Source organism: Ursus maritimus, unplaced genomic scaffold, assembly GCF_017311325.1.
Source record: "Ursus maritimus isolate PB19 unplaced genomic scaffold, ASM1731132v1 scaffold_13, whole genome shotgun sequence".
Taxonomy (NCBI): Eukaryota; Metazoa; Chordata; class Mammalia; order Carnivora; family Ursidae; genus Ursus; species Ursus maritimus.
Genome location: NW_024423675.1, coordinates 13,993,399 through 14,017,693, shown reverse-complemented (window position 1 = coordinate 14,017,693; position 24,295 = coordinate 13,993,399). Strand labels below are relative to the sequence as shown.

Genomic DNA, 24,295 nt, shown 5'->3' with positions numbered 1-24,295 from the left:
CTAATGCTGTGTTCTCAAAAAGAATGATGCGGATGTATTTATTTTGTGTAAAATTAGTATGGGTTACAATAATTATACAGATGCTATATTATTATTTTATTTGACTGTTTATCAAACTGAGAGTTAAAGAAATATTTTGAAAATTAGGTGAGTGCATAGCCAAACCACATGCCTCTATTTGCAAATATATCTTTAAGCTGGAAAAGAATTCAGATGTTTCAGTATTTGCTTTTGAATGTCATCTCAGAAGATTTGGGCTCAGAAAATTAGTGACATCTGAAATTCCTAATACGAATTTGAGGTAACCCAATAGTCTCTACAGGAGACTTACTTCAGCTTGATTGATGCCTGCACCATTGCCGCAGAATGGTCTCAGGACATTTACTTCTAGGTTTTGATTTTATCCTTCCTGGGAACTTCGTCAATTTGATTAAGAAGGAGCAGGTGTACCTGCAGACGGCAAGAAAGTCTTTTTCTTACTTCGGAGTATTTATTTTTCTGTCTGCCTCGTGGGCAGGCTGTAGGGTTCTCCAGCCATTGAATTATTTAAACTGTAATCCTTGAACTCATTTTCTGAAGACATATAAAACAGGATGGTTTGTATTGGTCACTATCAAAAATATGTAAGTGACGCAAAGGTGCTCAAAAAGAAAAGGCTGTTTTGTCTTCACAAGATATGGATAAAGCTGGAGCGAAAAGTTTATGAACTTCCTACTCCAAATGCTCATTTTGGGGGGAGAACTCTAAACTCCAAATAAACACTTTAACATGATCTACCACACAGCTCCTAATGCTATATGTACACATGGTCCCAATACAAATTTTCAGCCAAATGCAAATGATAGTTGTCTGAAGGACTCATGTGTTAATTTAAACCAATTAGGTAGAAAAATTATAAATTGCATGGCATTTATACGTAAATATCAAAAAATATCTGTGTGTAACTATAAAAAATGTACATATATCAAAAATATGCTACTTCTAGAAGTGATTTCATTCCTTTTTTAATTGAATGAACTAAGCGTTTTTTTACTGCTAGGAACAAATACAGGACTTCATTGAGAAAAGAATAAGTTCAAGAAAGGATAAATATCCTTAGTGAAAAATTTATCAGAAGAACCTATATAATATAATTGGAAAAAATAACCCTCTTACTTAATACTTAATTTTGATGATAGAGCAAAAAATATTTGTAGTTATACATTATTTTGTGAAAAAAATGAGAAATTTCATGTGGAAAATAATGATAGTCTTTTTATAGTTAAAATGCTTATTTTTAAAGAGCCCTGGTTCATTAAAAAAAGCCTCCTTTAAATATTACCACTTTGGTTTTCTCATATGACTGATTTATTAGTTCAAATTAGTAAAATATGTTATTTTGCTCTCTGGCTCAAGAGAAACCTTCAAAATGAGGACATAATTTTTATGTCCTAATGATTTTGGCTGCTTTAAATGCTGATTTAAAAGGGTGAACTCTACCAAACTTATAGCTTACTGACACAACCAGCATGCTTTCTGCCCAAAAAGACAGCATAGTATATTTTAATAACTTATGTGACTCTTCAACATTCATTAATCTTCAGCACCCCAAGGGAAATAAAGAAAAAGAAAAGTAAAATTATTGTGACTTTTGACAATTATTAGTTAGAAAAAGGAGGTAACAATTGCCAAAAAAATCACAAAAGTGAGCATGTTACCTGGCTATGACAAAGAGCACACAACTGACACCCAAGTAAGCCAGCAGAATATACATCCAGATATCAGGGGAGAGAGGATTCAGGAAGGAGAAGACGCCTGGGTTTGTACCATTGGGCTTGCGGTACAAAATACTTATTCCAAGTGTCATAAAGGGCTTGGAAAAGTCGATGACCTTCTCCCGAACGTAGGTAATAGCCAGTGGGGCAACTGCAAGGTCAGCTTTCTGTAGAGAGAAACAGAAGAAAGGGGGGGAAAATTGGTTCTAAGTCTCAGAAACGAAGTCAGTATCCAAATCAAACAAAACAAATACTTTACACTTGAGAATTGTCAGAGTAACTATCACATTAACATTTAAAGCATTCTTGACTCTGAATTGAAGCATCTCCTTTTTCTGCTACTCATTTCTATGTCCTTCTAGATTAGCAAACCAGCATTTATTGTACCGAATAGAGAAAGAAAAAAACTGTACAGAATGAAAAAACTGAAGAAACTATTGTACATTCAGTACCTGAATTATTATGCTATGGGATCTTCTCATAATTATTTGTAATCTAAACTTAAAAAAACACTTAGTATCAGTTATGACTTCCTAAATACCTTGGTCAGATTCTAAATAGTAATAATAATACTATCTACTTCAAATTATTTAGCTGATAATCAAGACACATGTTTTCCTGGTTATAAGTACAGTTAAAAGATTTTAGTCTTTAAATAGTTAACATTTTGAAAATCATCTTGTAATGTGATTGTGTTTACTGCCCCTGAGTTTTGTTTCTATCCCTCTAATTTGTTTTTATATTATTTAATGAAAATCCTTGCAGCCTTGCCTAAATCGCATCAGGAAATGAGTTTTTCCATTTTCACAAAGTTGCTAATTTTCCACGGTAGCTTAAATATGTTAAATCACTAATGCTCTTCACTCATCATGTTATAACCATCTGTCAGGATGAACTTCAGCTCCAATATATTGAAAGAAATAATTATAATGTTTTAAAATAATAAAGGCCCCTGTTCCCATATATGATAGGAAGCTATATTTCCACATTCCTTTTATTTTCATAAACACACTGGGCTATCAGAGATAAAAAAGTGCTCCCTGTAGTGAGCTACAGAAAGATATACAAAATAATGAAATTGGGCCTTCACAGTTTCCTTACCTCAAGGATTGTTGGAGAACTTAGAAAAGAAACTTCTCTAAGAAGCTAACTTTGTTGACAACACTATTCTGGGTACGAGTTTGTGTGTATCTGTGTGTTGGGTGCGTGTGGGGAAGAGGGAACAGTCAGATGTTTGAAGAGAGTATCTTTGAGTAGCAATGCAGAGAGAAAAACATTTCTCTAAAAACTAGGAAGGGAAAAAAACAGGTCTTAAGGGCCCTGGAGAGGACATCATCATATTTCATGTTCATAAATCAAAGAAAATATCAACTTAGCAGTAATAATTGCTCATGTCCTTTAAGCATCTGCTATGCAACAGGCACTGCAGTAAGAACTTTACATGAATTGTCACATTTAATCCTTACATAGTCCTATTATTATTCTCATTTTCGGGTAAGGAAACTGAATCCATGAGAAGTCAAACACTTGTTCACGGTCAGAGAGCTAATTGAGCATTGGAACCAGGACACAAACCCCACGCTTTTGGGAATCTCTACCCAGAACTGACCATGATACGCACCTCAGAAGCCAGAAATGGAATCATGGAGACATTCATTCACTCATTTATTAAGGAGTTCGTAGAGATGGAAAGGGGAATGTATGGAAACAAGGACAGTGATTAATAGATTACAGTCACTGAGAATTTATAAGGTCAGGTGAAGAGTTTAGGCAGATGGAATGCTCTCCACAAGGAAGAGAGAGCACTTCATCTGAGACAGAAGGGAAGGAAGTATAGATGGTTTGTTAGGGGAAAAAGTAATCATTCAAGAAACAAAGATTCTAGTAAAAAATGGACAACATGAAATGGTGGAGGCTGAATATACAGCACTACTGCATTATTCCAAAAAAGTTGTTCAATAGGCATATGTTAATATGACTCACTAGTCGTATATCAAATTTTAAAGAATTTATTTATTTGTTTATTTTAGACTTTTTTGGAATAATGCAGTAGTTTTGTTTTAACGTATGTTATTTGAATTGTTTCCTAAGTTTTGTTGGTATCTATCATGAATTTAAAAATATTTTACCAGTTTAAAGTATATTCACTTATATACCTTACATGTAGTAAAATTTTGCTTTTCATGTGCCTGGTCCAAGGGAGGTTACAAAGCGAAATGACACATAGATACACTGTGCTGTATATTCAGCCTCCACCATTTCATGTTGTCCATTTTTTACTAGAATCTTTGTTTCTTGAATGATTACTTTTTCCCCTGTAGGTGCCCCAAGGAGTCAGGGAGCAGAGTGACAAATAGGTGGAATGAGAACATGTTTGCAACAGTGAAACTATTCTGTAAGAAATCATAATGGTGGGTACATGACACTGTGCATTTATCAAAAACCATAAAACTGTACAACACAAAGAGTCAACTCTGATGTAAACTACGGACTTTAGCTCATGTCTCAATAATGGTTCAACTGTAACAAATTTAGTACACTGATGGAAGCTGTTAATAATAAGGGAAACGGTGGTGGGTGGGTAGAATGGGAGAAGGTATAGAAACTCTACTTTCTGCACATTTTTCTATAAACCTAAAACTGTTCTAAAAATATCTATTTTTTTAAATAACAGGTTGTTTTAACCATATCCTGTTAGTAGTACTTAATGTTATGTTGATTAAATTAATTAGAACTTAGTTATTACTATTAATAGTAAAGCACACAAAACTTATCAAACATCAATTGTCAAAAATAAGCAGTCTCTAGTTACATACCAAATATATTTTTAAAATTCATTTAAATGATCAGACCTCCAGATTATCTCACAGCGGTAAAGAACATTATTTATACATAATAGCACTGTCTATGAAAAAAATCGAACTTCATTACAAGTCTATTAATAATATAATAATTTTGAAATATAATCAAGATGCTGTATTAAAGATGTTTATAATGACAGATTTGATGTTTTCCCATCAACTGCCATTTTATTAAAGACAAGGCATTGGAGAAAAGAGCCTGATGGTAAATTGCATAATCCAAGAATCTTTTCTCTCTGTAGGTGACGGTTATGATTTCATTAACATAGATTTAGTAATTGGCATCTCATTTTATTTTAAGACTTTAAGTTTTTATTTAAATTCCAATTAGTCAACATCAAGTGTAATATTAGTTTCAGGTGTACAATATTGTGATTCAACACTTCCATACAACACCTGGTGCTCATCACAAGTACACTCCTTATCCCCACTGGTGTTTTATTTTAAAGAATAAAATAAAAAATAAAGTAATCTTGCATTAGGAAAAGCCAATGGTCAAAATTGTTTAAAAAATGTATTTCGGCCAAAGAAAAATAAATAAGTAAACTGTTATGTGTCATATGAATAGCACAAAGGAAAGAAAGAGCTCACTTCTACCGGATTGGGTCAGTGGAGGCTTTACCAAATGATTACACTTGAGTTTTGAAGAAAGTCTGAGATGACAAAGGTCTGAATTGAGAGGGTAGCAATAGCAGGGGAAAAAAACTCATAGAAGCGGCTTAAATTAAACATGTCCATTATGGGCCAAGACCATATTCTTTGTTCATATCCCTTCCATTAATCCTCACAACAGCTCTGCCAAATTTGTAGTGTGATTTTCTATTTACAGATGAAAAAACCAGAATTGTGAGAGTTTAAGGAATGGATGGCTCCAAAGATGACTTGACCATACTCATTTCTCACTATTTTTCTGTGCAATCACATTCATCATAACTATTTCTTCTGCTATAATGTTTCTATATTTCCCTGATCAAAATGGTCTTTAAATTGAACTTGTGGGACTTTATCAAGATAAAAAGCTTCTGCACAGCTAAGGAAACAGTCAAAAAAACTAAGAGGCAGCCCAAGGAATAGGAGAATATATTTGCAAATGACACTACAGATAAAAGACTGGTATCCAAGGTCTACAAAGAACTTCTCAAACTCAATACACAAGAAACAAATAAACAAATCAAAAAATGGGCAGATTACATCGAAAACCGGGGATGTACTGTATGGTGACTAACATAATATAATAAAAAATCATTATTAATAAAAAAAATAAAAAAATAAAAAAAAAAATGGGCAGAAGATATGAATAGACATTTTTCCAATGAAGACATACAAATATGGCTAACAGACACATGAAAAAATGTTCAAAATCATTAGCCATCAGGGAAATTCAAATCAAAACCACACTAAGATACCACCTTACACCAGTTAGAATGGCAAAAATAGACAAGGCAAGAAACAACAATTGTTGGAGAGGATGTGGAGAAAGGGGATCCCTCCTACATTGTTGGTGGGAATGCAAGTTGGTACAGCCACTCTGGAAAACAGTGTGGAGGTCCCTTCAAAAGCTAAAAATTGAGCTACCCTATGACCCAGCCATTGCACTACTGGGTATTTACCCCAAAGATACAGACGTAGTGAAGAGAAGGGCCATATGCACCCCAATGTTCATAGCAGCATTGTCCATAATAGCCAAAGTGTGGAAGGAACCGAGATGCCCTTCAACAGATGACTGGATTAAGAAGTTGTGATCCATATATACAATGGAATATTACTCAGCTATCAGAAAGAACGAATTCTCAACATTTGCTGCAACATGGAAGGCACTGGAGGAGATAATGCTAAGTGAAGTAAGTCAAGCAGAGAAAGACAATTATCATATGATTTCTCTCATCTTTGGAACATAAGAACTAGGATGATTGGTAGGGGAAGAAAAGGATAAAGAAAGGGGGGTAATCAGAAGGGGGAATGAAACATGAGAGACTATGGACTATGAGAAACAAACTGAGGGCCTCAGAGGGGAGGGGAGTGGGGGAATGGGATAGACTGGTGAGGGGTAGTAAGGAGGGCACGTATTGCATGGTGCACTGGGTGTTATACGCAACTAATGATTCATTGAACTTTACATCGGAAACCGGGGATGTACTGTATGGTGACTAACATAATATAATTAAAAAAACATTGAAATAAAAAAAAATGGTCTTTCCTTTTCTCCAGCATGCACATTCTATAGGACACATAGAGGTTCTTTTCGTCTTATGCAGCCCTTTTCGAATAGTCCATACACATTAATTTCTCCTGAGTGAATTTTTATCGCACTTGTAAACTTCACCATGTAATTTAATTGTAACTATACTTTATGTTGTGTTGTGTCAACTAATATGAGAGACCTGAACATACATATTGTAATTATGTTGTCCCTGTTCCTAGGAGAGTGTACGCACTTGGGAACCTGCAGGCATGCCCTTCATAAAGCATAGAGTTCTGAACTGAGAAAATCGTAAAGTATCCCTCCCTGGAAACTTCATAAAGATGACTTGCCAGCAGCTATCTTAATATGTTTTAATTAAATATTCTATCATTCTATGGGAAACTCTTCCAAATTGTTTTACAATCATAATAATCAATCTAACATCCCCAGGACATTGGACAAAATCTGACACCAAGGAACTCCATGATAAATGTTTGATAAATACAGTTTTAACTTACTAAAATACAATTTACCTTACTAAAATTTTCAAAGAAAATCAGAGAATTTCAAAATTAAACTTTTTCTGATCTCACTCTAGAAATAAGATTTACTTGTACATTAATGTAATTTCTGGTGAACTAACCCATCTAGGGGAGAACAGAATAATTATTCGTATGGAGTACTATGGCTACGGAGTACTATACTATAATGGTAACATTTATTGGTCTAATTTCCAATTACCTAATACAAAATTTAGATAACAAAGCATATCTTCATGAATCTCTGATCATGTTGAGAAAACCTTCATGACTCTAAATTTGATCATGTTAAGAAAACCTTCTTTACTAAGTCCTAACATTCAAAGAACGTAATGATATTATTTTATAATACAAGCTCTGGGCAGTGAAACATCTTATGCATGCTTCTGAAAGTTCTTGTAATTTAACAATGGAAAACCAGTTCTAAACACTTTTCATTTTCATAATGTTGTGAAGTGCTTAGGAAAATGGGTAAAATATAGTGGTAAGTGCATTTGAATAAGTTGTAAATATTTTAACTGATTTAGCTAAGACATTTAGGCTAGTTAATTATGATATTAATTTTGGGGCACCTGGGTGGCTCAGTCATTGGGTGTCTGCCTTCAGTACGGGTCATGATCCCAGGGTCCTGGGATCGAGCCCCACATCGGGCTCCCTGCTCAGTGGGAAGCCTGCTTCTCCCTCCCCCACTCCCCCTGCTTGTGTTCCCTCTCTTGCTGCCTCTCTCTCTGTCAAATAAATAAATAAAACCTTTTAAAAAAAGGCAAATATTAAAAAAATTATATTAATTTTAATGTAACTTATAAGTGACACTACATTCACCTAAACTCTTCACAATACATAAGGTGAACACATGCTTTCACCTCTATGTGCACTTTTAGGGAAACATAGTTTACTTTCTGTAAATACAGCATACCACCTCCACCACTATCTACCTAGTCACACTGCCTGCACTCTTGCAGTGGCCTCCTCATTGGTCCCCTGCTTTCATTCTTGCCCAACTAGAGTTTGTTCTTCATCTATAGAGACAAGTTCTTTTTAAAACACATACCAGATTATCACTTCTGGCTCAGAATTCTCCAATGACGTCTAGCACACATAGAATGAAGCCTAATCTTGGCCTACAAAGCACTATGAGAAATGGACCCTAATTATTTAATCAACATCAGTTCCTATCATTCTTCTGGTCTTCGTGTGATCACCCTTGTTCCAACAACTCTGGTTGCGTGGCTAGTATTTAAATGTGTACACATTTCTGTCCCAAAGACTTTATACTTGGTTTTCCTTTTGCCTGGAAAGGTTGTCCCTCATACATCTACATGATGGATTATTCACTCACTTGAATGTTCTGATGTGTCTGTTCTCATATCAGTCACTCAAAGGGATCTTTGCCGACCGCTCAAATCTATCACTCTTTATCTCCTTTCCATGTTTTCAGTTTCTTCATAAAACTTAACATGACCTGAAATTATATCATTTCTTGTTGGCCTCCTTCCGATAGAACACGTCTCTTTTGAGTAAGGAGTTTCTCCATGTTGTCCACTTCTGCATCTCCAGTTTCTACTATAGTGTCTGAGTCATTAAATATTTTTAAATGATTTAGTGAATGCGTAAAACTGTCATTATTGCTAATTCTTCCCCAGTACTTCCCTAAACTTCTTTACAGGAGAAAATATTCCTGAGGTTTATCTTTCCACAACAGTGAAATTTTCCATGTGCATGATTTCTATTTTTATATAACTAAAATAATAATTAAAAACTGATAAAGTATTTCATATTTCATATTTCTGTGATAAACTGGCCTTCAGTTATTACAATGAAGTTACCTCATACCATTACGTTAGTACTCACTACATTGTGTTTAAGAAAAAAAGTGATGCAATTAAAGTTACATGTTTCATATATGTGAAAACCTAATTTCAAACTTCTATAAATTATATATGTTATATACAGTATGCAAACTAATATCTATTTGCAGTTTTACAAAAACATAACCTTATATTTTAGAAAGATGCCTTCAGTTGCTTTTCACCACACCAAGTACTATCCACAGTGTATGGGCAATTTAGTTATAAAATACAGAGATTTCTTCTACATATGAAAGGCCTGAACAGGGACAATTAAGAAAGAATTAAACACAGACGGCAGCATTAAACACAAGCCACAGCTGTTACTTTATTAATGCTTAAGTAAGCCTGCTGATAATTTCAAACGATACTGACTACATCTACCAAGCTTGCCATTAATGCCTGAATGAAAAATAAACTTCCCAACTGGTAATTCTTTAGAAGAGCCGTGGCTCCAAAATATTTCTAGAGTTTGATGTTTTTTTTGCAGGAGGGATTGTGGGTTGAAGAGGATTTAATTGTTTTCATTTTGTGTTGTGTTCTTCACGTTCAGTTCTGATTTTGTTGTTAACCCTCAACTGGATGGCTTGTAAATATTGACATTTCTGCACTACAACTGTTACGGTATCTTCCTTTCTCACTTCAATATTTCCAAGGGACTCACTTGTTTTTTAATGTAGTAGTTTAATTAGTTTAGCTCCCTTGAAAAAAATCGGGTACGCAGAAATTGAGGAGTGTTTTCCACACTGATAATTTCAAGAAAACTAAATTTCAATTAAAAGTAATCTGAAATCATTCATATCAATAATTCAAAGTGGAATTTGGGGGCACCTGGGTGGCTCAGTTGGTTAAGTGGCTGCCCTTGGCTCAGGTCATGATCTCTGAGTCCTGGGATTAAGTCCCACAGGGGGCTCCCTGCTCCGCTGGAAGCCTGCTTCTCCCTCTCCCTCTGCTTGCCCCCCCCCCACTTGTGCTCTCTTTCCTCTCTCTGTCAAATAAATAAATAAAAATCTTAAACACACACACACACACACACACACACACACACAAAGCAAAGTGGAACTTAGTATATCTGTTATTCATGAGCAAAGCACTGAATGATGGTGTCTCTGACATTTTTTGTTCTGCATTTTGGATACATAGATTTCCTGATTTTAAAATAACTAATATCTTTTAAAAGTATAACATAAGTGAAAACACTTTATTCTAAGACAATCGCCCAAATGTGAAAAATATTCTATTATATTCTATAATCCTTATAGTTACATATTAAACATACATAAAAACAAAACAAGGAAAAATCTACAATAATACTCAAACTAAATGTTATTATACATCTATCAAGCAAATAATCTCTTGAAAAGAGAGAATGAATGGCTTCTTTGAAACAAATTTATATTAAAAGTTTCAAAATAGAAAACAGAAGCAATTCAAAATAGTATTTTCAATCTCATGTTATTTCTTAAACCTATAAAACATTTACACAATTTCTTGTTACTGATTGAAAGTATTATATTTTCTGCTAACCCTTTTCTTCATTTCCCAGTGTACATGCTATGGGATCACAACCAGTGGACCAAGAAACGACTACTAGCACTAAGACAGATGACTATGAACTATGGGGAAACTTCCTAATAGAATTGTGAATTGTAATTCTGCTCTGTAAACTGTTCTTCAGTGGATAGGAGATTAAGCACATTGAATTCTCAGGATCTGTTTTAAAATAATAGGTAAATTATAACAGCTGTAAATAATGATATAAAATGTTTTATTATGATCAGTTTATTTTAAAACTGTATATTAATTAATTTTAAATAATTTTAGAAATAATTTTGGAATCAATTTATTTAGAATGTTTGTCACAATAATAAATATTTTTTGACAAATATTATCAAGATTCCCTATGCAACAGGCCTGGGGCAAAATATAGGATACAATGGTATTTAGGACAGTCTCATTTCTCAGATGCTCGCCATGGCATAGGAAAGATTAACAATGGAAACAAGCAATTGGATAAATATTTCAGCTGAAATGTGTATTAATAAGTTGAGCTATGTATAGTTGTGATATAATTTTACTGGATTGCCCACTTGTTGCTCTAATGGATTAACATAAAATGATATTCATTATTAGAATTTACATTAATTTTGCAAAAACCCAGAGTTGACATGGGACCTATACACAAACACTTGTTTTTAGTATTTTAAAAAGTACAAAGGATTCAAGAGGGAAAAATGACAGTATTGTAACCCATCTTATAGCTTCTGATTATCTAGTCTTTATTACTAGATTTTTTTAAAACTATGACTCAAAATGTAATTAAACTTTTAATTTTAAAATTATTTAGATATTTAGAGAATCAATGTGAGAGTAACAAGAAGAGTCAAATGGTAAGACTTGTAAGCCACATAAGTAAACCGGAAGGCACTCCTAGCTCAAACTTTTTTATTCCCTTTTCCAGTTAAAAAGGGACTTTTTCTATATAATCTCATTATTCTTACCTAAAGTCCTTTGTTACACTCATTTAAATACTGTACAGAATAAATCATATCAAGATCTTCAGTATACCTTCTGACAGAATATGGATTTTTAACTTTTTACTCCATAGAACGTACCTTGGTTTATAAATAGATTTACATCGTATGCTGAATTACTAAGCAAACCTATCTTTGAATGGGTCAAATCAAAATATAAATTTACTTAAATCCCTACATTCAAAGTCTGTATCATATGCTCATACTTAGAACATATTAGTATTTGTTAAATGGGTAAACTGTTAACATACATGGTAAGAAAGAACTTTATGTAATAAAAATATTTACATTGATATAATAGCTAGTCCTTATTGATGTTGCATGTGGATATCTTTACAATTAATTCTCAAACAAAAAAATATTTTGCAACATGTCTTCTTTGGTTCACATGACTAATAAAATTCCCTGAATCTGTACTACTTAAGTTTTGTAAAGGTTTAACTGTACTGATTTATTCAATGTCTGTTAAAATTTTTGAGGTATGCAGGAACTTAAAATCCTGCCATCTATCTTAAGTCATTTATTCACTAATTTATTAAATAATTTGTTATTAAACAATTCACTAATTTATTCAACAAATATTTATTCTTGAGTGACAGTCCTATAAGAGTTGCTGTTCTGATGTTCATAGTATTGGCAGAGCCAGACAAAGTGAAGAAAGAAGACAGACACTAAGCATGAAAAAATTAGAGGATGTAATTTCAGGGAGTAAAGAATGTTAATGAGTGAAGATAAAGCCGGTAAGAGGATTGGAGTATGACTAGGGAGAAAGGAGGGCGCTGTTTTTTATAAAATGGACAGAGGAACCTCTCCCAGGTCCTGACATTTGAGTCCAGATTTCAGTCAAGTCACAGATAAAGCCCTGGGAGGGTCTAAGCAGATTTCTCCTGGTGGAGGAGATTGTGAGTTACAAAGGCTCTGGGTTGGAAACAAGCTGGCCAGGCCCGAGGAGCAGGGAACATGTCTCTAACCCTCCCGACCCCTCCCACATTAATCGTCCTGTTGATCCTCTCCAGAAAATCCCATTGATTATAGAAACATCACATGAAAAGACATTCCAACCATAAACAAGAGGTATCCGATTTAGAAGAGAAAATTTGTGTCACTGCACCCCTCATGTCATTCGCAGTATATTTTTTCCACTAAAATTAAAATACCATTTTGATTTATTCTCTTATCTTTATTCTATAAGCGTGATCCCTACAAATTATTGGGTTCAAATTCAACAGCAAGAAAACTACTTGTGGCTTAGAATTTGTTAAAATACCTATTTAACTACCGATTAAAAGTTTAATCAAGATACTGATCCATGATATTGTAACTCTGCATTAAATAATAATAATAGAAGAATAAAAAGATTACACTGTGCACAATATTTCTGAACCTGTGACATGACCTTTTCCTACAACACCTACGTGATCTCCTGCCTGCACAAAAATCTCCCGTTGATTAATAAGAACGACTTCATGCCTTTCTGTAAATATCATTGGGGAACAGCAATTTCCTTCTAGAATATTTAATTTTCCAAATAATTCAGGTATAATAACTGAACCTAGACCACTTCCCCATTTTGTTAACAAAAATTGAGGTCATTCCCATATTTGCTCATGAGATTTTAACAATATATCATCACCACGTATTTAAGAATGCTTGGGTAACTCACAGGTAAATCTGAATATAAAGGTTAAGCAAAACAACTGCAAAATAGCAAACAAAAGTCTTTCAATACTAGGTGCTTGCAGTTGCAATAGTGTTTGATGGTAGGAAACTGGATGTAAAGAATAATAAAAAGGTTTCTAAGAGAAAAGTTAGAGTATTCCATCTATTATTTTATACAAACTGCCCTTCCTTCCTTCTTTCCTTTTTTTTCCCTTTCTCTTCTTTCTTTCTTCTAAAACCAGAGAGAATGATTTTTTTTAATTTTTAAAGAGCATATACAATAAAATTAAGTGTCAAATGGCAGGATTTCATTGAAGGATTAAATAAAAGGATTTAAGACAGAGATCATAAGCAAGGAAATTTTTCTACTGAATGGCAGTGGACCACCAATTCCAGCCTGCAAGAGCCTTAAATATATCTCTAATACTTAACACTGGAATGTCATACCTAGAATGTTTAAGAAATAATTCTAAATTCAGGAACAGGCTAATATACAAAGGTATTCCCCCAAGATCACCTATAATCTGGAACTGTAAGTAGCCTACATGCCTCAAAAGGGAATGGTTAATAAATCAGGGTATAACAATAAAGAATTACTATCCACTGTTAAATAGAATTTTATGATGTCTCCAATAAAAGAGAATGGACACTGATAATGTTAGTGAATGTAGAAATATATGGTATTAAACATGAATTCAACTAAATAAAAACATAATAAGAGGGGGAATCTACAGATTAAAATGGGTCTTGGGATATATCAACTCTGATCACAAATTAAAGAGAATTTTTAGATCCCAATTTAAACAAGTAAATTATAATGAATGAGTAAATACTTTATAACAATCAGAATCAGAAAAGTGGAAATAAATACTGTTGGTAAAATATTTGATGTCATTAGGAATCATATTTTTTCCCCCGTGGGATAATGACAGTGTGGCCATTTAAAAAAAAAAAAATTAGTCCCTTTTTTAGTGATAAGTACTATTTATACATGAACATATGAAAAAATATGACATGATATGAAGTCAAGGAATTGCTATAAAATAATGCAGGTGGCAAGAAAACTGGTTAGAGTTGAGATGAAATGAGATTATTGTAGAGTTTTCTAATCCTCGAGGGTTGGTGACAGGTACATTGCCCCTCACTTCACTTTTCTATTTGCTCATATTTGAAAAGTTCTATAACATTTTAAAAGTATAAAATCAATAGTGGAAAGAAATCGAGCAAAATGTTAGTATTGTTGGTCAAAAGTTGTAGAATTATGGTTTTCCATTATTTCTTAATTTTGTAATTTTTGTATAAGGAAATATATAACATATGAAATACATTGCTAATCAAATAAAACACAATTATAAGCGATAAAGTAAATCCATAGAATTTTTGTGGTCATTATGTTTAAGAATACAAAGATTGAGATACACATGCAAAGAGTTATTTAACCTAAACTTAAACTTCAGCACAAATACAACTCTTTTCTGAAAATAAATTATTAAAACATGAAATGAGGAAATAAAAGTACTGCCTTGCTTTAATTTAATTTCTGAAAAGCAGACGATGTATTTTGCATTTTGAGGATCAGGAAAAATAAGCCCCCCTCCCTTTCTTTAAAAGATTTTATTTATTTATTTGACAGAGAGAAAGAGTGTGTGCACGAGGACAGGCAGGGGGAGGGAGGGGCAGGGCGAGGGAGAGGGAGAAGCAGACTCTCCACTTAGCAGGGAGCCTGACCCAAGCTGGATCCCAGGATCTCAAGATCATGACCTGAGCTGAAGGAAGATGCTTAACCGACTGAGCCACCCAGGTGCCCTTAAGCTCCCCTTTCATAAGTATTTTAATCTGAATGATTCAAATGGAACCTCTGATATCAAATATTAAATAACATCATGGAGAAAATGCTACCATATTTCAAGGCTAATGATTCCTATCTTTTTCATTCATCCATGTAGTTTTCCATGTAGGATTAAGAGGGAGCAATAATCGACTAGATTATCTTTCTGTAGATGTAAAAAAAAAAAAAAAGTGGTACAAAGAGTAAATTATAAAGCAGCAAATACCCATGGTTTTAGAAGGTAATTACTATTCCTTCACCAGTTTAAAAAGTTTGCATAAATACAACCCATAGTAAAGTAAAATCAGCTTATATTTTCTCAGCTGTGAAATAATATGACAGGTTCTATCAATTAGTATTTATTGGTAGACTAGACAGAGTGGGGATGGAAAGACAGTTAGGCATGATCCCTCTCAGAGCTTATATAAGAGTCCCTGAAGCAAGAAATATTCGGAGGAGCTATAAGAACACAATGAATTGTATGAGGAAGAGATCAATGGAGTGGATAGGAGAAGATTTATGGGATATTAGAGAGTTACACTATGAATGAGAAAGACCAATATAGCAGTTAATAAGCTTGGATTCTGAATTCATTAGAAATCCAAACTTTCCAATCAAGAGCCACAACTTATTTCCAACGTTGGTGGCCCACAAGAGGGGTATACTTGATCTGCCAGTCTTCAGCTTTCCAAAGGGCAGACTAAAACCCAAGCTTTTGACAACAACTCGAATCATAGCTAGAGTTATAGCTAATGGCCCTGAGCTCTGGCCACCATTAAGAAGGATCGTGTCCAGTTTGGGTTCTGTATAGCTAGCACTGATGCTGGATAGCCACAGCAGCCCAGTGAACACCATCATGTTTCAACTTGTCAGGGAACCAAGCCCAGGCATTTAGAAGAACCTCTATGAATCAAGGTTCTTGTTTAGTCTGTATTTCAAGCTGTAGGATGGGGGATAAAATTGCCACCTAAGGGGTAGCTACCTTTTTTCATGTAAAGCCAAGATGTCACAGCTGCCTGGCTGGCTGAGTTCTTGAATATACTATTTCAATTTGATAAGAGAGACTTTTGAGGTCGTTCCCACATTGTTAGTTAAAAAAAAAAGTTGACCTACCTCAAAATAGGCTCATCAGGCCATAGAATGACAAGATTTCTGTGGATCAGTCATATAGTTTCAATTAAGGGTAGCAGCAAGCTAACAGTTGCTTTTAAAAAGGGGTTTACATGGTAGCTGTGTCTAAAAAGTGATTAGTACAGAATCTGAAGGAAAACTTTAGGTACAGGATAACAAAAGGCAAAATCATCACAGAGGGGTCCTTAGAGCCATAGGGTCCCAAAAAGTACTAGGATTTTTCTACATTTAACTGTTTACGATTGGGAGGATGCTCTCTGAGCAAATTCCAGCAAATCCTCAGCTATCATCTTTTTAAATATTACTTCCTTCTATTTCCTTCTGGAACTCCTACTAGAGACATAGTGGAGTTTACCACCCAATCCTCCATACCTCTTAGCTCTTCTTTTAGAAGTTTATTTTCTTGTCTTTTTGTGCTGTGTGCTGATTAATCAGTATATTTTTTCCATTTAACTTCCTCGTTAGTATACCTTATCTACTGAGGTTTCCTTTTAATACCTTTTATGATACTTAAAAAATGTTCATTATTTCATCATTTTTCATACTTTAATATTTCATTATTTTTACTACATAATTTTCTTTTTTTGCCAATATTTTACAGAATTTTAAAAGATATTTTATCTTTAGATTTTACTTTAAAATCTTTGTCAGATATGGGGCAGTTGGCTGGCTCAGTCAGTGGTGCATGCCCTCTTCTTCCAAGGGTTGTGGGTTTGGGCCATGTTGGGTGTAGACATTACTTAAAAAAATAAAATCTTTAAAAAAATAAATAAACAAAAAATAACGTCTTTGTCAGATAATTCTACAAAATGTACTTCATTAGGATAAAATTCATGTTCAATGATATTTTTCAATACAAGCTTGTTTTTTGTTATTTTTCAATACAAGCTTGTTTTTTGTTATTTTTCTCTACTTCTCTCCCCCCACCCCCCCAGTCTCATATATCCTTACAGGTACCTTTCTAGGAATTCTGTTATTCCTTTCACTCAGTGCCCCCTCCCCAGTCTTCCAATCCATAGCTATGTTTTATACGGGTGATTTGAGGTTCACATCTTCTGATGATATTGGTGGTATTTTGAATCTAATTCCTTAACAGTTAGGCAGTTGGAGAGAGTTCCCAGTTACCTGGCTGAATCTGTGCCCTTATATTTACCTAGGCCCACAGCTGTCAAATAAGCCAAAGCCTCAGGTACCAGTATTTTCGTGCTGCTTTCCCAAGGAAAGAAGCCACATTCAAGGCCCTGGTGTCAAGCGGTAAGCCTGCCTTCAGACTTGGATTTCACATGTAGCACTTTTAATCCATGGATAATTCTAGACCAACATGCCCAGCTTTGGGATCAGAAGCCCTGAGTCCCATAGCTTTAGTTAGGTTTACTCTACTTATTTTGCATGGATTTTGTTACGGGTATTAATCAAAGAGGAGTCTGTCGAAGCTTGATGTTACTACACCATCCTGACAAGAAATAAAGCGCTATTTTTTTCTACATTTACTATAATATACATTCTTTCTAGTAGGGCTTAAAAGTTAGAAGAGGTAAAGATAGCAAATAGAACTGGGAAGCAGTTACCTAAGAGAGGCAATTGGAAAATGAAGAGAATGTTATGGGGGAACTGGGTGGCTCAGTCTGTTAAGCTTTGGATTCTTGGTTCCCTCAGGTTCTGATCCCATGGGTTGTGAGATTGAGCCCTGCTCCATGCTCAGCAAGGAGTCTGCTTGAAGTTTCTGTCCCTCTCCTCCTCTCTGTCTCTCCCCGTCTCTGTCTAAAATAAATAAATAAATCTTAAAAAAAAAGAGGGTGTCATGGAAGCTAGTACAAAAGAGTGGTTCAAGAACAGAGTAGTAAGCTGAGAAAATAGCATCTTAGAGGTCAATAAGATAAAGCCTAACAAATATCCATTGTTTTAACAACTTGCAGATATTACTAAGAATGGTTTTTTGTTGACATGTTACCCCAAAGATTATCATGGGTTAGGATGTGAGGCAATGGAGCAGGTAGTGCAGCCAAGTGGTAAAGATTTTTAATTCGGAGGGTAAAATGAAACACTGGGTGGGGGTGGAAATGGATTTTTTTTTAATGGAGAAATCATAATCTTTTAAAAATACAAATGCAAATAAATCAGAAAAGAAAGGCCAAGATGTCTAGAGAAAGAAAGAGACATGGGTATAAAAATTCCTGAATAGGCAAGCTGGAATGGAAAAGAAAGATGAAGAGAATATCTTCAGGCAGGAGAAGAGCCAATTTCTCCATGAAATTAAGAAGAGAGAAGGGGTGTTAATGAAGCCGTGCTTGACAGTTGGATGATTGACGTCGAGGTAAAACATTCTCATCTAGTCATTTGTACTTCTCTTAGGAGCAGGAGACCAGGTTTTCTGCTCCAGGTTAAAGAGGGACTGTTAAACTTAAGAAGGAGAAAGAAACATTTGAAAACAAGTGTTGCAGAATAGAAGAGTATGGTGAACAGAGTTTCTAGCAGTTGCGGCAGGGCTGACAACTCTTTTGCGAATCCTGACTATCAGTTTACTGTGGGTCCATTCTTCACAATTGGTTGATTTTCTCCATCTGAGTTTACTCTTCCAAATCAGGCACAGTGAAGAAGATGATGACATTAATACAGGAACAAGTCTTGAGGAGGTAAATGCTTAACAATAGAGAAAAAATAAATTTGGTATCAGAAAAGAATGGTTGTAAGAATAAATCATAGAAACTAAGCTGGATATAGAGAAATGTGAGGAGAAAAGATAATTAATATATGGAAACATACAGATAATCAACTCCTGGGTCTGATAGGGTCAAAAACAAATGTAGTGGAATCAAATGAATTTATAAGCAAAAAGGAAAAGAGCTGAATTTCTGAGTTATTGATCTAAGAGTTAGTGTACTTTGGGCCATGATAATGATTATGATGTAATTACAAGCATCTGTAAGCATTATGTGGCTAAGAGGCCACATAATGAATACCTCCAGAAGCTTAGAGCCCACAGTGATGGATAAGTTTTCTGTAAGGACACTGAATTTATCTAGGATCACGAAGTCAACCATCTTAAAGTGAAAGGCTATGATCCTGTGGCTGAAGTTAACATTGGAAGAGTAACTGTGATTAAGAAGTGAGTAGAGAACAGCATAAACAGACTAAGAATATCCACAGACATGAACCTTGAAGAAGCATTTTTTCCCCCCCTGGAGCTTAGAGAATTCATGAACTAGGAACAGCAATGGGGAGTATGGTAGTAGGGCTATTCAACTATATTCCAGTCTGTCTTTTTCTGAGTACATGATAGATTGCACCCTCTCTCCCCTTTGAAGTTGAGCACAGCCAAATGATTTATTTTGGACAACGGAATATAAGCAGACACGGTGTGCTTTCTTTTATGGGAAGAAACTTTTAAAAGTGAGTGTCCAGGTCACCATGTTCCCTCTCTTTCCCCAGTGTGCTAATCAGCAATGTTTGTGTGGGGCATCTCTATCAGCTTGGTTTCTTGAGTGAGAAAACATGGAGTAGAGCCCTCAGCTGGTCTTTGATCTATATGTAGTGGGAGTAAGAAACAATCTCTGTAGGTATAAATTACTAAAATATTTGAACCTAGTTCATGCTGCATAATCCAGGCAGCCAAGAGGATATGACCCAGTCTCTTGAAGTAAGTGGAAGTGAAAGAGATAGAGTAGCCACCATTGACAGGGCTACAGAGAGAGCAATTTCAGCAGTAGAGAGGCCAACCAGGATTAAAAATAATCAAAGGAGAGATTAGCAATGAAAGGAGATTATTGGTGATGGAGGGAGTAGGGATCCAAAAGGTATAATGAATGGCTTGTAAGAAAGGGAAAGAGTGGTAACTTCGGTCATAGCAAAGTCAACAGAATTCAGCATTTTCTGGAAGTAAAGATACAGAGAGAATTGCATACACTGGATAGACTTAACATTTTTACAATGTCTGGTAATAGTAAGTTGTAAGATACAATTTGTTTAGATTAACTAAAAACTCATTTTCATGTTTAAAAATACACTACTGAAGATACAAATTGCAATCCCATGGCTTTCCACTAAATTCTCAAACATATGGCTATTTTGTGAGAGTGGGTTCAGGTTCAACCTTCTAGTTTTTCTTCTCTTCGGTCTCATATACAAGTAGGCTAAGAAGAAAAAAGAATGTCATTTAGATGACCCCAACCCTAGATTCCAAAGTAAATGCAGATTTTCCTTATTTGTTTATTCTATTGATAATTTCAATGACAAGTAGGGTGAGTGGAAGAGGAAGTGAGATGTCTGAGTTTGGGGTATCATTCATTTCAGATATTTTGCTGCTATTTCTATCAGGAAAAAAAATTCTAATGACAACCAACACTTATCGAATGCTTATAATATACTTGGTATTATTCTAAGAACGTCATATGTTTTATGTCAATCTTTAGCATGAACTGCATGCTTTTGTCAATGCTTTTTATAGTTATGAAAAACGAGACTCAGGAAACTTACAGGTTGCCCAAGATCACACTTCTGATAAGAAATGGAGGGCATTTGGAAATTTGACTGAATTCCAAAGTTATCCTAGTGGTTATAATTACGAAGCTTTTTTAATATCAAAATATACCAGCGGACTGGTTATCTTTCAACATTGAATAAAAATATATTAAGAAATAATGAATTGAAAATAAATTTCAGTGAGAATAGCAAATAAATCTGTGATCAAGTCTTCACTAAATTGCCCAAGTTCATATTGACATTTAAACAAGAAGCATTGTCCTTGACAACACACTGAATCTTAGTTCGTTCAAGCAATATCTGTTTTTTACTCAGTTTTATTCTTTTAAAACTGTTTTTAGTATACACATATGTATACTGTTTGTATGCAGTCATAGACATCTATATTTACTGTATGTGAATACAATGTGTATATATATACACACACATCATGGGCATATATAAATATGCATAAACATGTATGTGGGTGTGTACTTGTAATATTGTACCAATTACTTTAAAAAATTGTGAAAGCCAAGTTTCTTTATTTTTTAAGTGCACCATGATTTATAGAGAGGCAATAAGAGAGCATATCAGAACACTGGTATTATTTATATGCATATTATGTATTCCATTTTAATTAGAATATTCAATCTCACCTGTTATGACAAACCATAACATAAATAATTTATGTAGAGAGATGTATGGGAATGAATCCATCAATGAGAGCACAGAAGTAACATTCTTCACTTAGGGTTTTGGAATGACCTACAAACACTGACTGGCAGCAAGATTCATCATAATTCAAAAAATTCTTTACACAATGACAGATTGAATGGAAAACAGAAGGACACTGGTTGTTTTGTTACTATGGCTATTCCTGGCAGTTATCCAGGGATTACAACTGCACAACCCTACAAACAGCATAGAAATGGCCTGTTTAACAAAGGGTCTCAGCAGGGTAATGAGTGGTGCACATTAATTCTCACTGTGCATTGATGAGCTCTCTTTGAACTTTGCCAAGCTTTAGACAATGGTGACAGGGCTCTGGCACTGGCAGAAAATTTAGGCCTTGAAGAGTGCTTCAGGGATGAGGTTTTTTGTTTGTTTGTTTTTGTTTTTGTAGGAAACCACATTTTAATGATTTAGACTAGTTATTGGTTCTAATTAGATCTGTTGTTGTAAGAAAGCTTGTGAAATATAAAAAAAAAATCTTTGCAACAACTGTCCTCTAAAGATAAAGATCTAGAAGTGATCTTAGATTAACCTATAAAAGTTATATATTTAAATTTCAAGGTAGGAAAAGCTTCTGCAAACTTCTTAATGGTATCATGAATAGGAAAAATGTACAGGATGGATCGTGTGAAATTCCTGATATTTCATCTTAATCTACAAAAATGACAATTTTATGTTTCAACCTAATATTACTATTTACTTAACTAACTGATTTGCTTACACATTTTTTTCCTTAAATTTTGACTTTTCAAAAATTGACTTCAGATTTTACATATGTTTTAAATGATATTTTTATTTGTAATGTTGATCCCAAGGTGGGAGATCATTATCTTATATTTTTAAACACTAATTTGCCCTTTTAAGCTAGACAAATTGAACATAATAAATTATTTGTGTGCTTGTGCCCACACACGCATATTCCTACAATTGATTCATCACAGTTGTTGACTGATAGATGATCTTGACCAGTGAATAATACCTTAGGAAAAAGTGATTAGAAAGCATTTATACTAATTTCAATGCAGTGGCCTTGACTGGTGTTTATAAAAGAACAGTCTCCCTGAGCATATTTTTCTGATACGCAACTTTGACCGTGTTACATTGACCTTTTAAGGTCCATTCAGTGTCACCTTCCCACAGGGCTTTTCACATGCCTCCAATCTACATATATTCTCTCCTTGCTTGAGATTTACTCTCCATCCCTCATGTGTGTATCATGATACTTCCATCAATCTGTTATGGTAATCCTATATTCATATGTAGTTTCTGTACTGTATTAAATATGCTGGAGGGAGGAGTCCAAGTCTAAGGGGTCTTTATGTCATTGTCAGTGACTTGCACAGAACACTGCACGAAGTAGTCTCTTCAATAAATAAATGAAATAGAGGTATTTTGGGCTTCTTGTTTAATATAATTATTTATACAATGATATTAACTGCAGTGCTTTTTTAATTCCCATGCTTTTGTTTAATAAATTAAATACTAAATTTTTAATTTTCATGTCTTCCCACTTAGGGGTTGGGGCCAGGTAAATGTCATTTCACTGAAAATAAAATGGACAATACCAAAATCCAATATACAATGTGAAGAAATAAGTATTTGTAGAAACATCCCACCCAACACATTTCCATGACCAGAAAAATGACCAGAAAAACACTTTTAATTCAAAACAACTCAAAAGAAGAAAATATAAATCCAGAGATTTTGAGCTGACATTTGCCCTGAGGGCATCTGAAATCCTGTAATCCTCATAGGCTAGAGTTTGACATGTGATGGTCCAAAAGCCCAAAGCAGGAGGTAAATCCGGGATCTCATGCGAAATGAATGATTAGATTGAGATTTTATTATATACAGCCAACACACCCTAGCACACCCATACTCAGTGGGTCAACTAGAATAAAGCCCACCCCATAGAAATAGATAATGGGGACTCATTCCTGATTTAGCCTTGGCTTTAATTAAATGTGAGGGGGGAAAAATGTCTGCTCTGGGAATTCTTAACCACTTATCCACGCTCATATGATGATCTCCCCCCAAAAAAAGTAGAATGCAAAATTTCTTTTAATAGGGTTCTAGTTTGGTTGTGTCACTAAAAACCTAACAGAAGCTCATATAAACTTTCTCTGAAGAAATTCATATTAACAAAAGTCTCAAGTGTTTCAACAAATGATGTTCCAAGGATTATGCGTACTCCAACAATAAAATATCAGAAAGTACCCAGTAAAACATATCACTCTGGGAAGAGTCAGCAGAAATAATAAATTGCAGGATCAGATACTCAAGCATTCAGATATTTAAGTTATCTCTATATAACATAAACATAAAATAAGTATTATATATCACATTTAAAGGAATGAGAAGACATGTGAAACACAAAGAGCAAAAAAAAAACTATTAGAAATTACAAGAGAGGTTTGCAGAAAAAAAAACTGTCTTTCTTAAAATAAAGATTATAATAAAATCAGAAATTCAATGAATTAATTATACTACAGATTAGGAAAGCTAAAGTATAAACCAATGAAAAAGGAGGTATGTCAGAAGTACTTATATGGAAAGCAGCATGGAGAGAAGCAATGGGAAAATAGAGTTCATATGCCATAGAAGTTATAAAATAAATCTAATCAGATTTCCAAAAGGGATAACATATATGATGAGTAATGGCTAGGAATTTTATGGAATTATAGATGTCATGAATCCTTGTGTGCTCTGTCAATGTAAATTAAGCAAGATAAATAAATGGGAACTGAGATTCATCCAAATGAAGCTA

General features: G+C 34.3%; 1 protein-coding gene across 2 annotated transcripts in view; it reads right to left on the bottom strand.

Annotated features, from left to right (window-relative positions):
• GRIK2 (glutamate ionotropic receptor kainate type subunit 2) overlaps positions 1-24,295 on the bottom strand; it is a 635,255-nt gene that overhangs the window by 156,241 nt on the left and 454,719 nt on the right. For both annotated transcript variants that reach the window (XM_008704998.1, XM_008704999.2), the window contains exon 11: positions 1,698-1,921. In XM_008704998.1, coding sequence (XP_008703220.1) covers positions 1,698-1,921 — 224 coding nt within the window. The remainder of the gene's footprint in view (positions 1-1,697; positions 1,922-24,295) is intronic.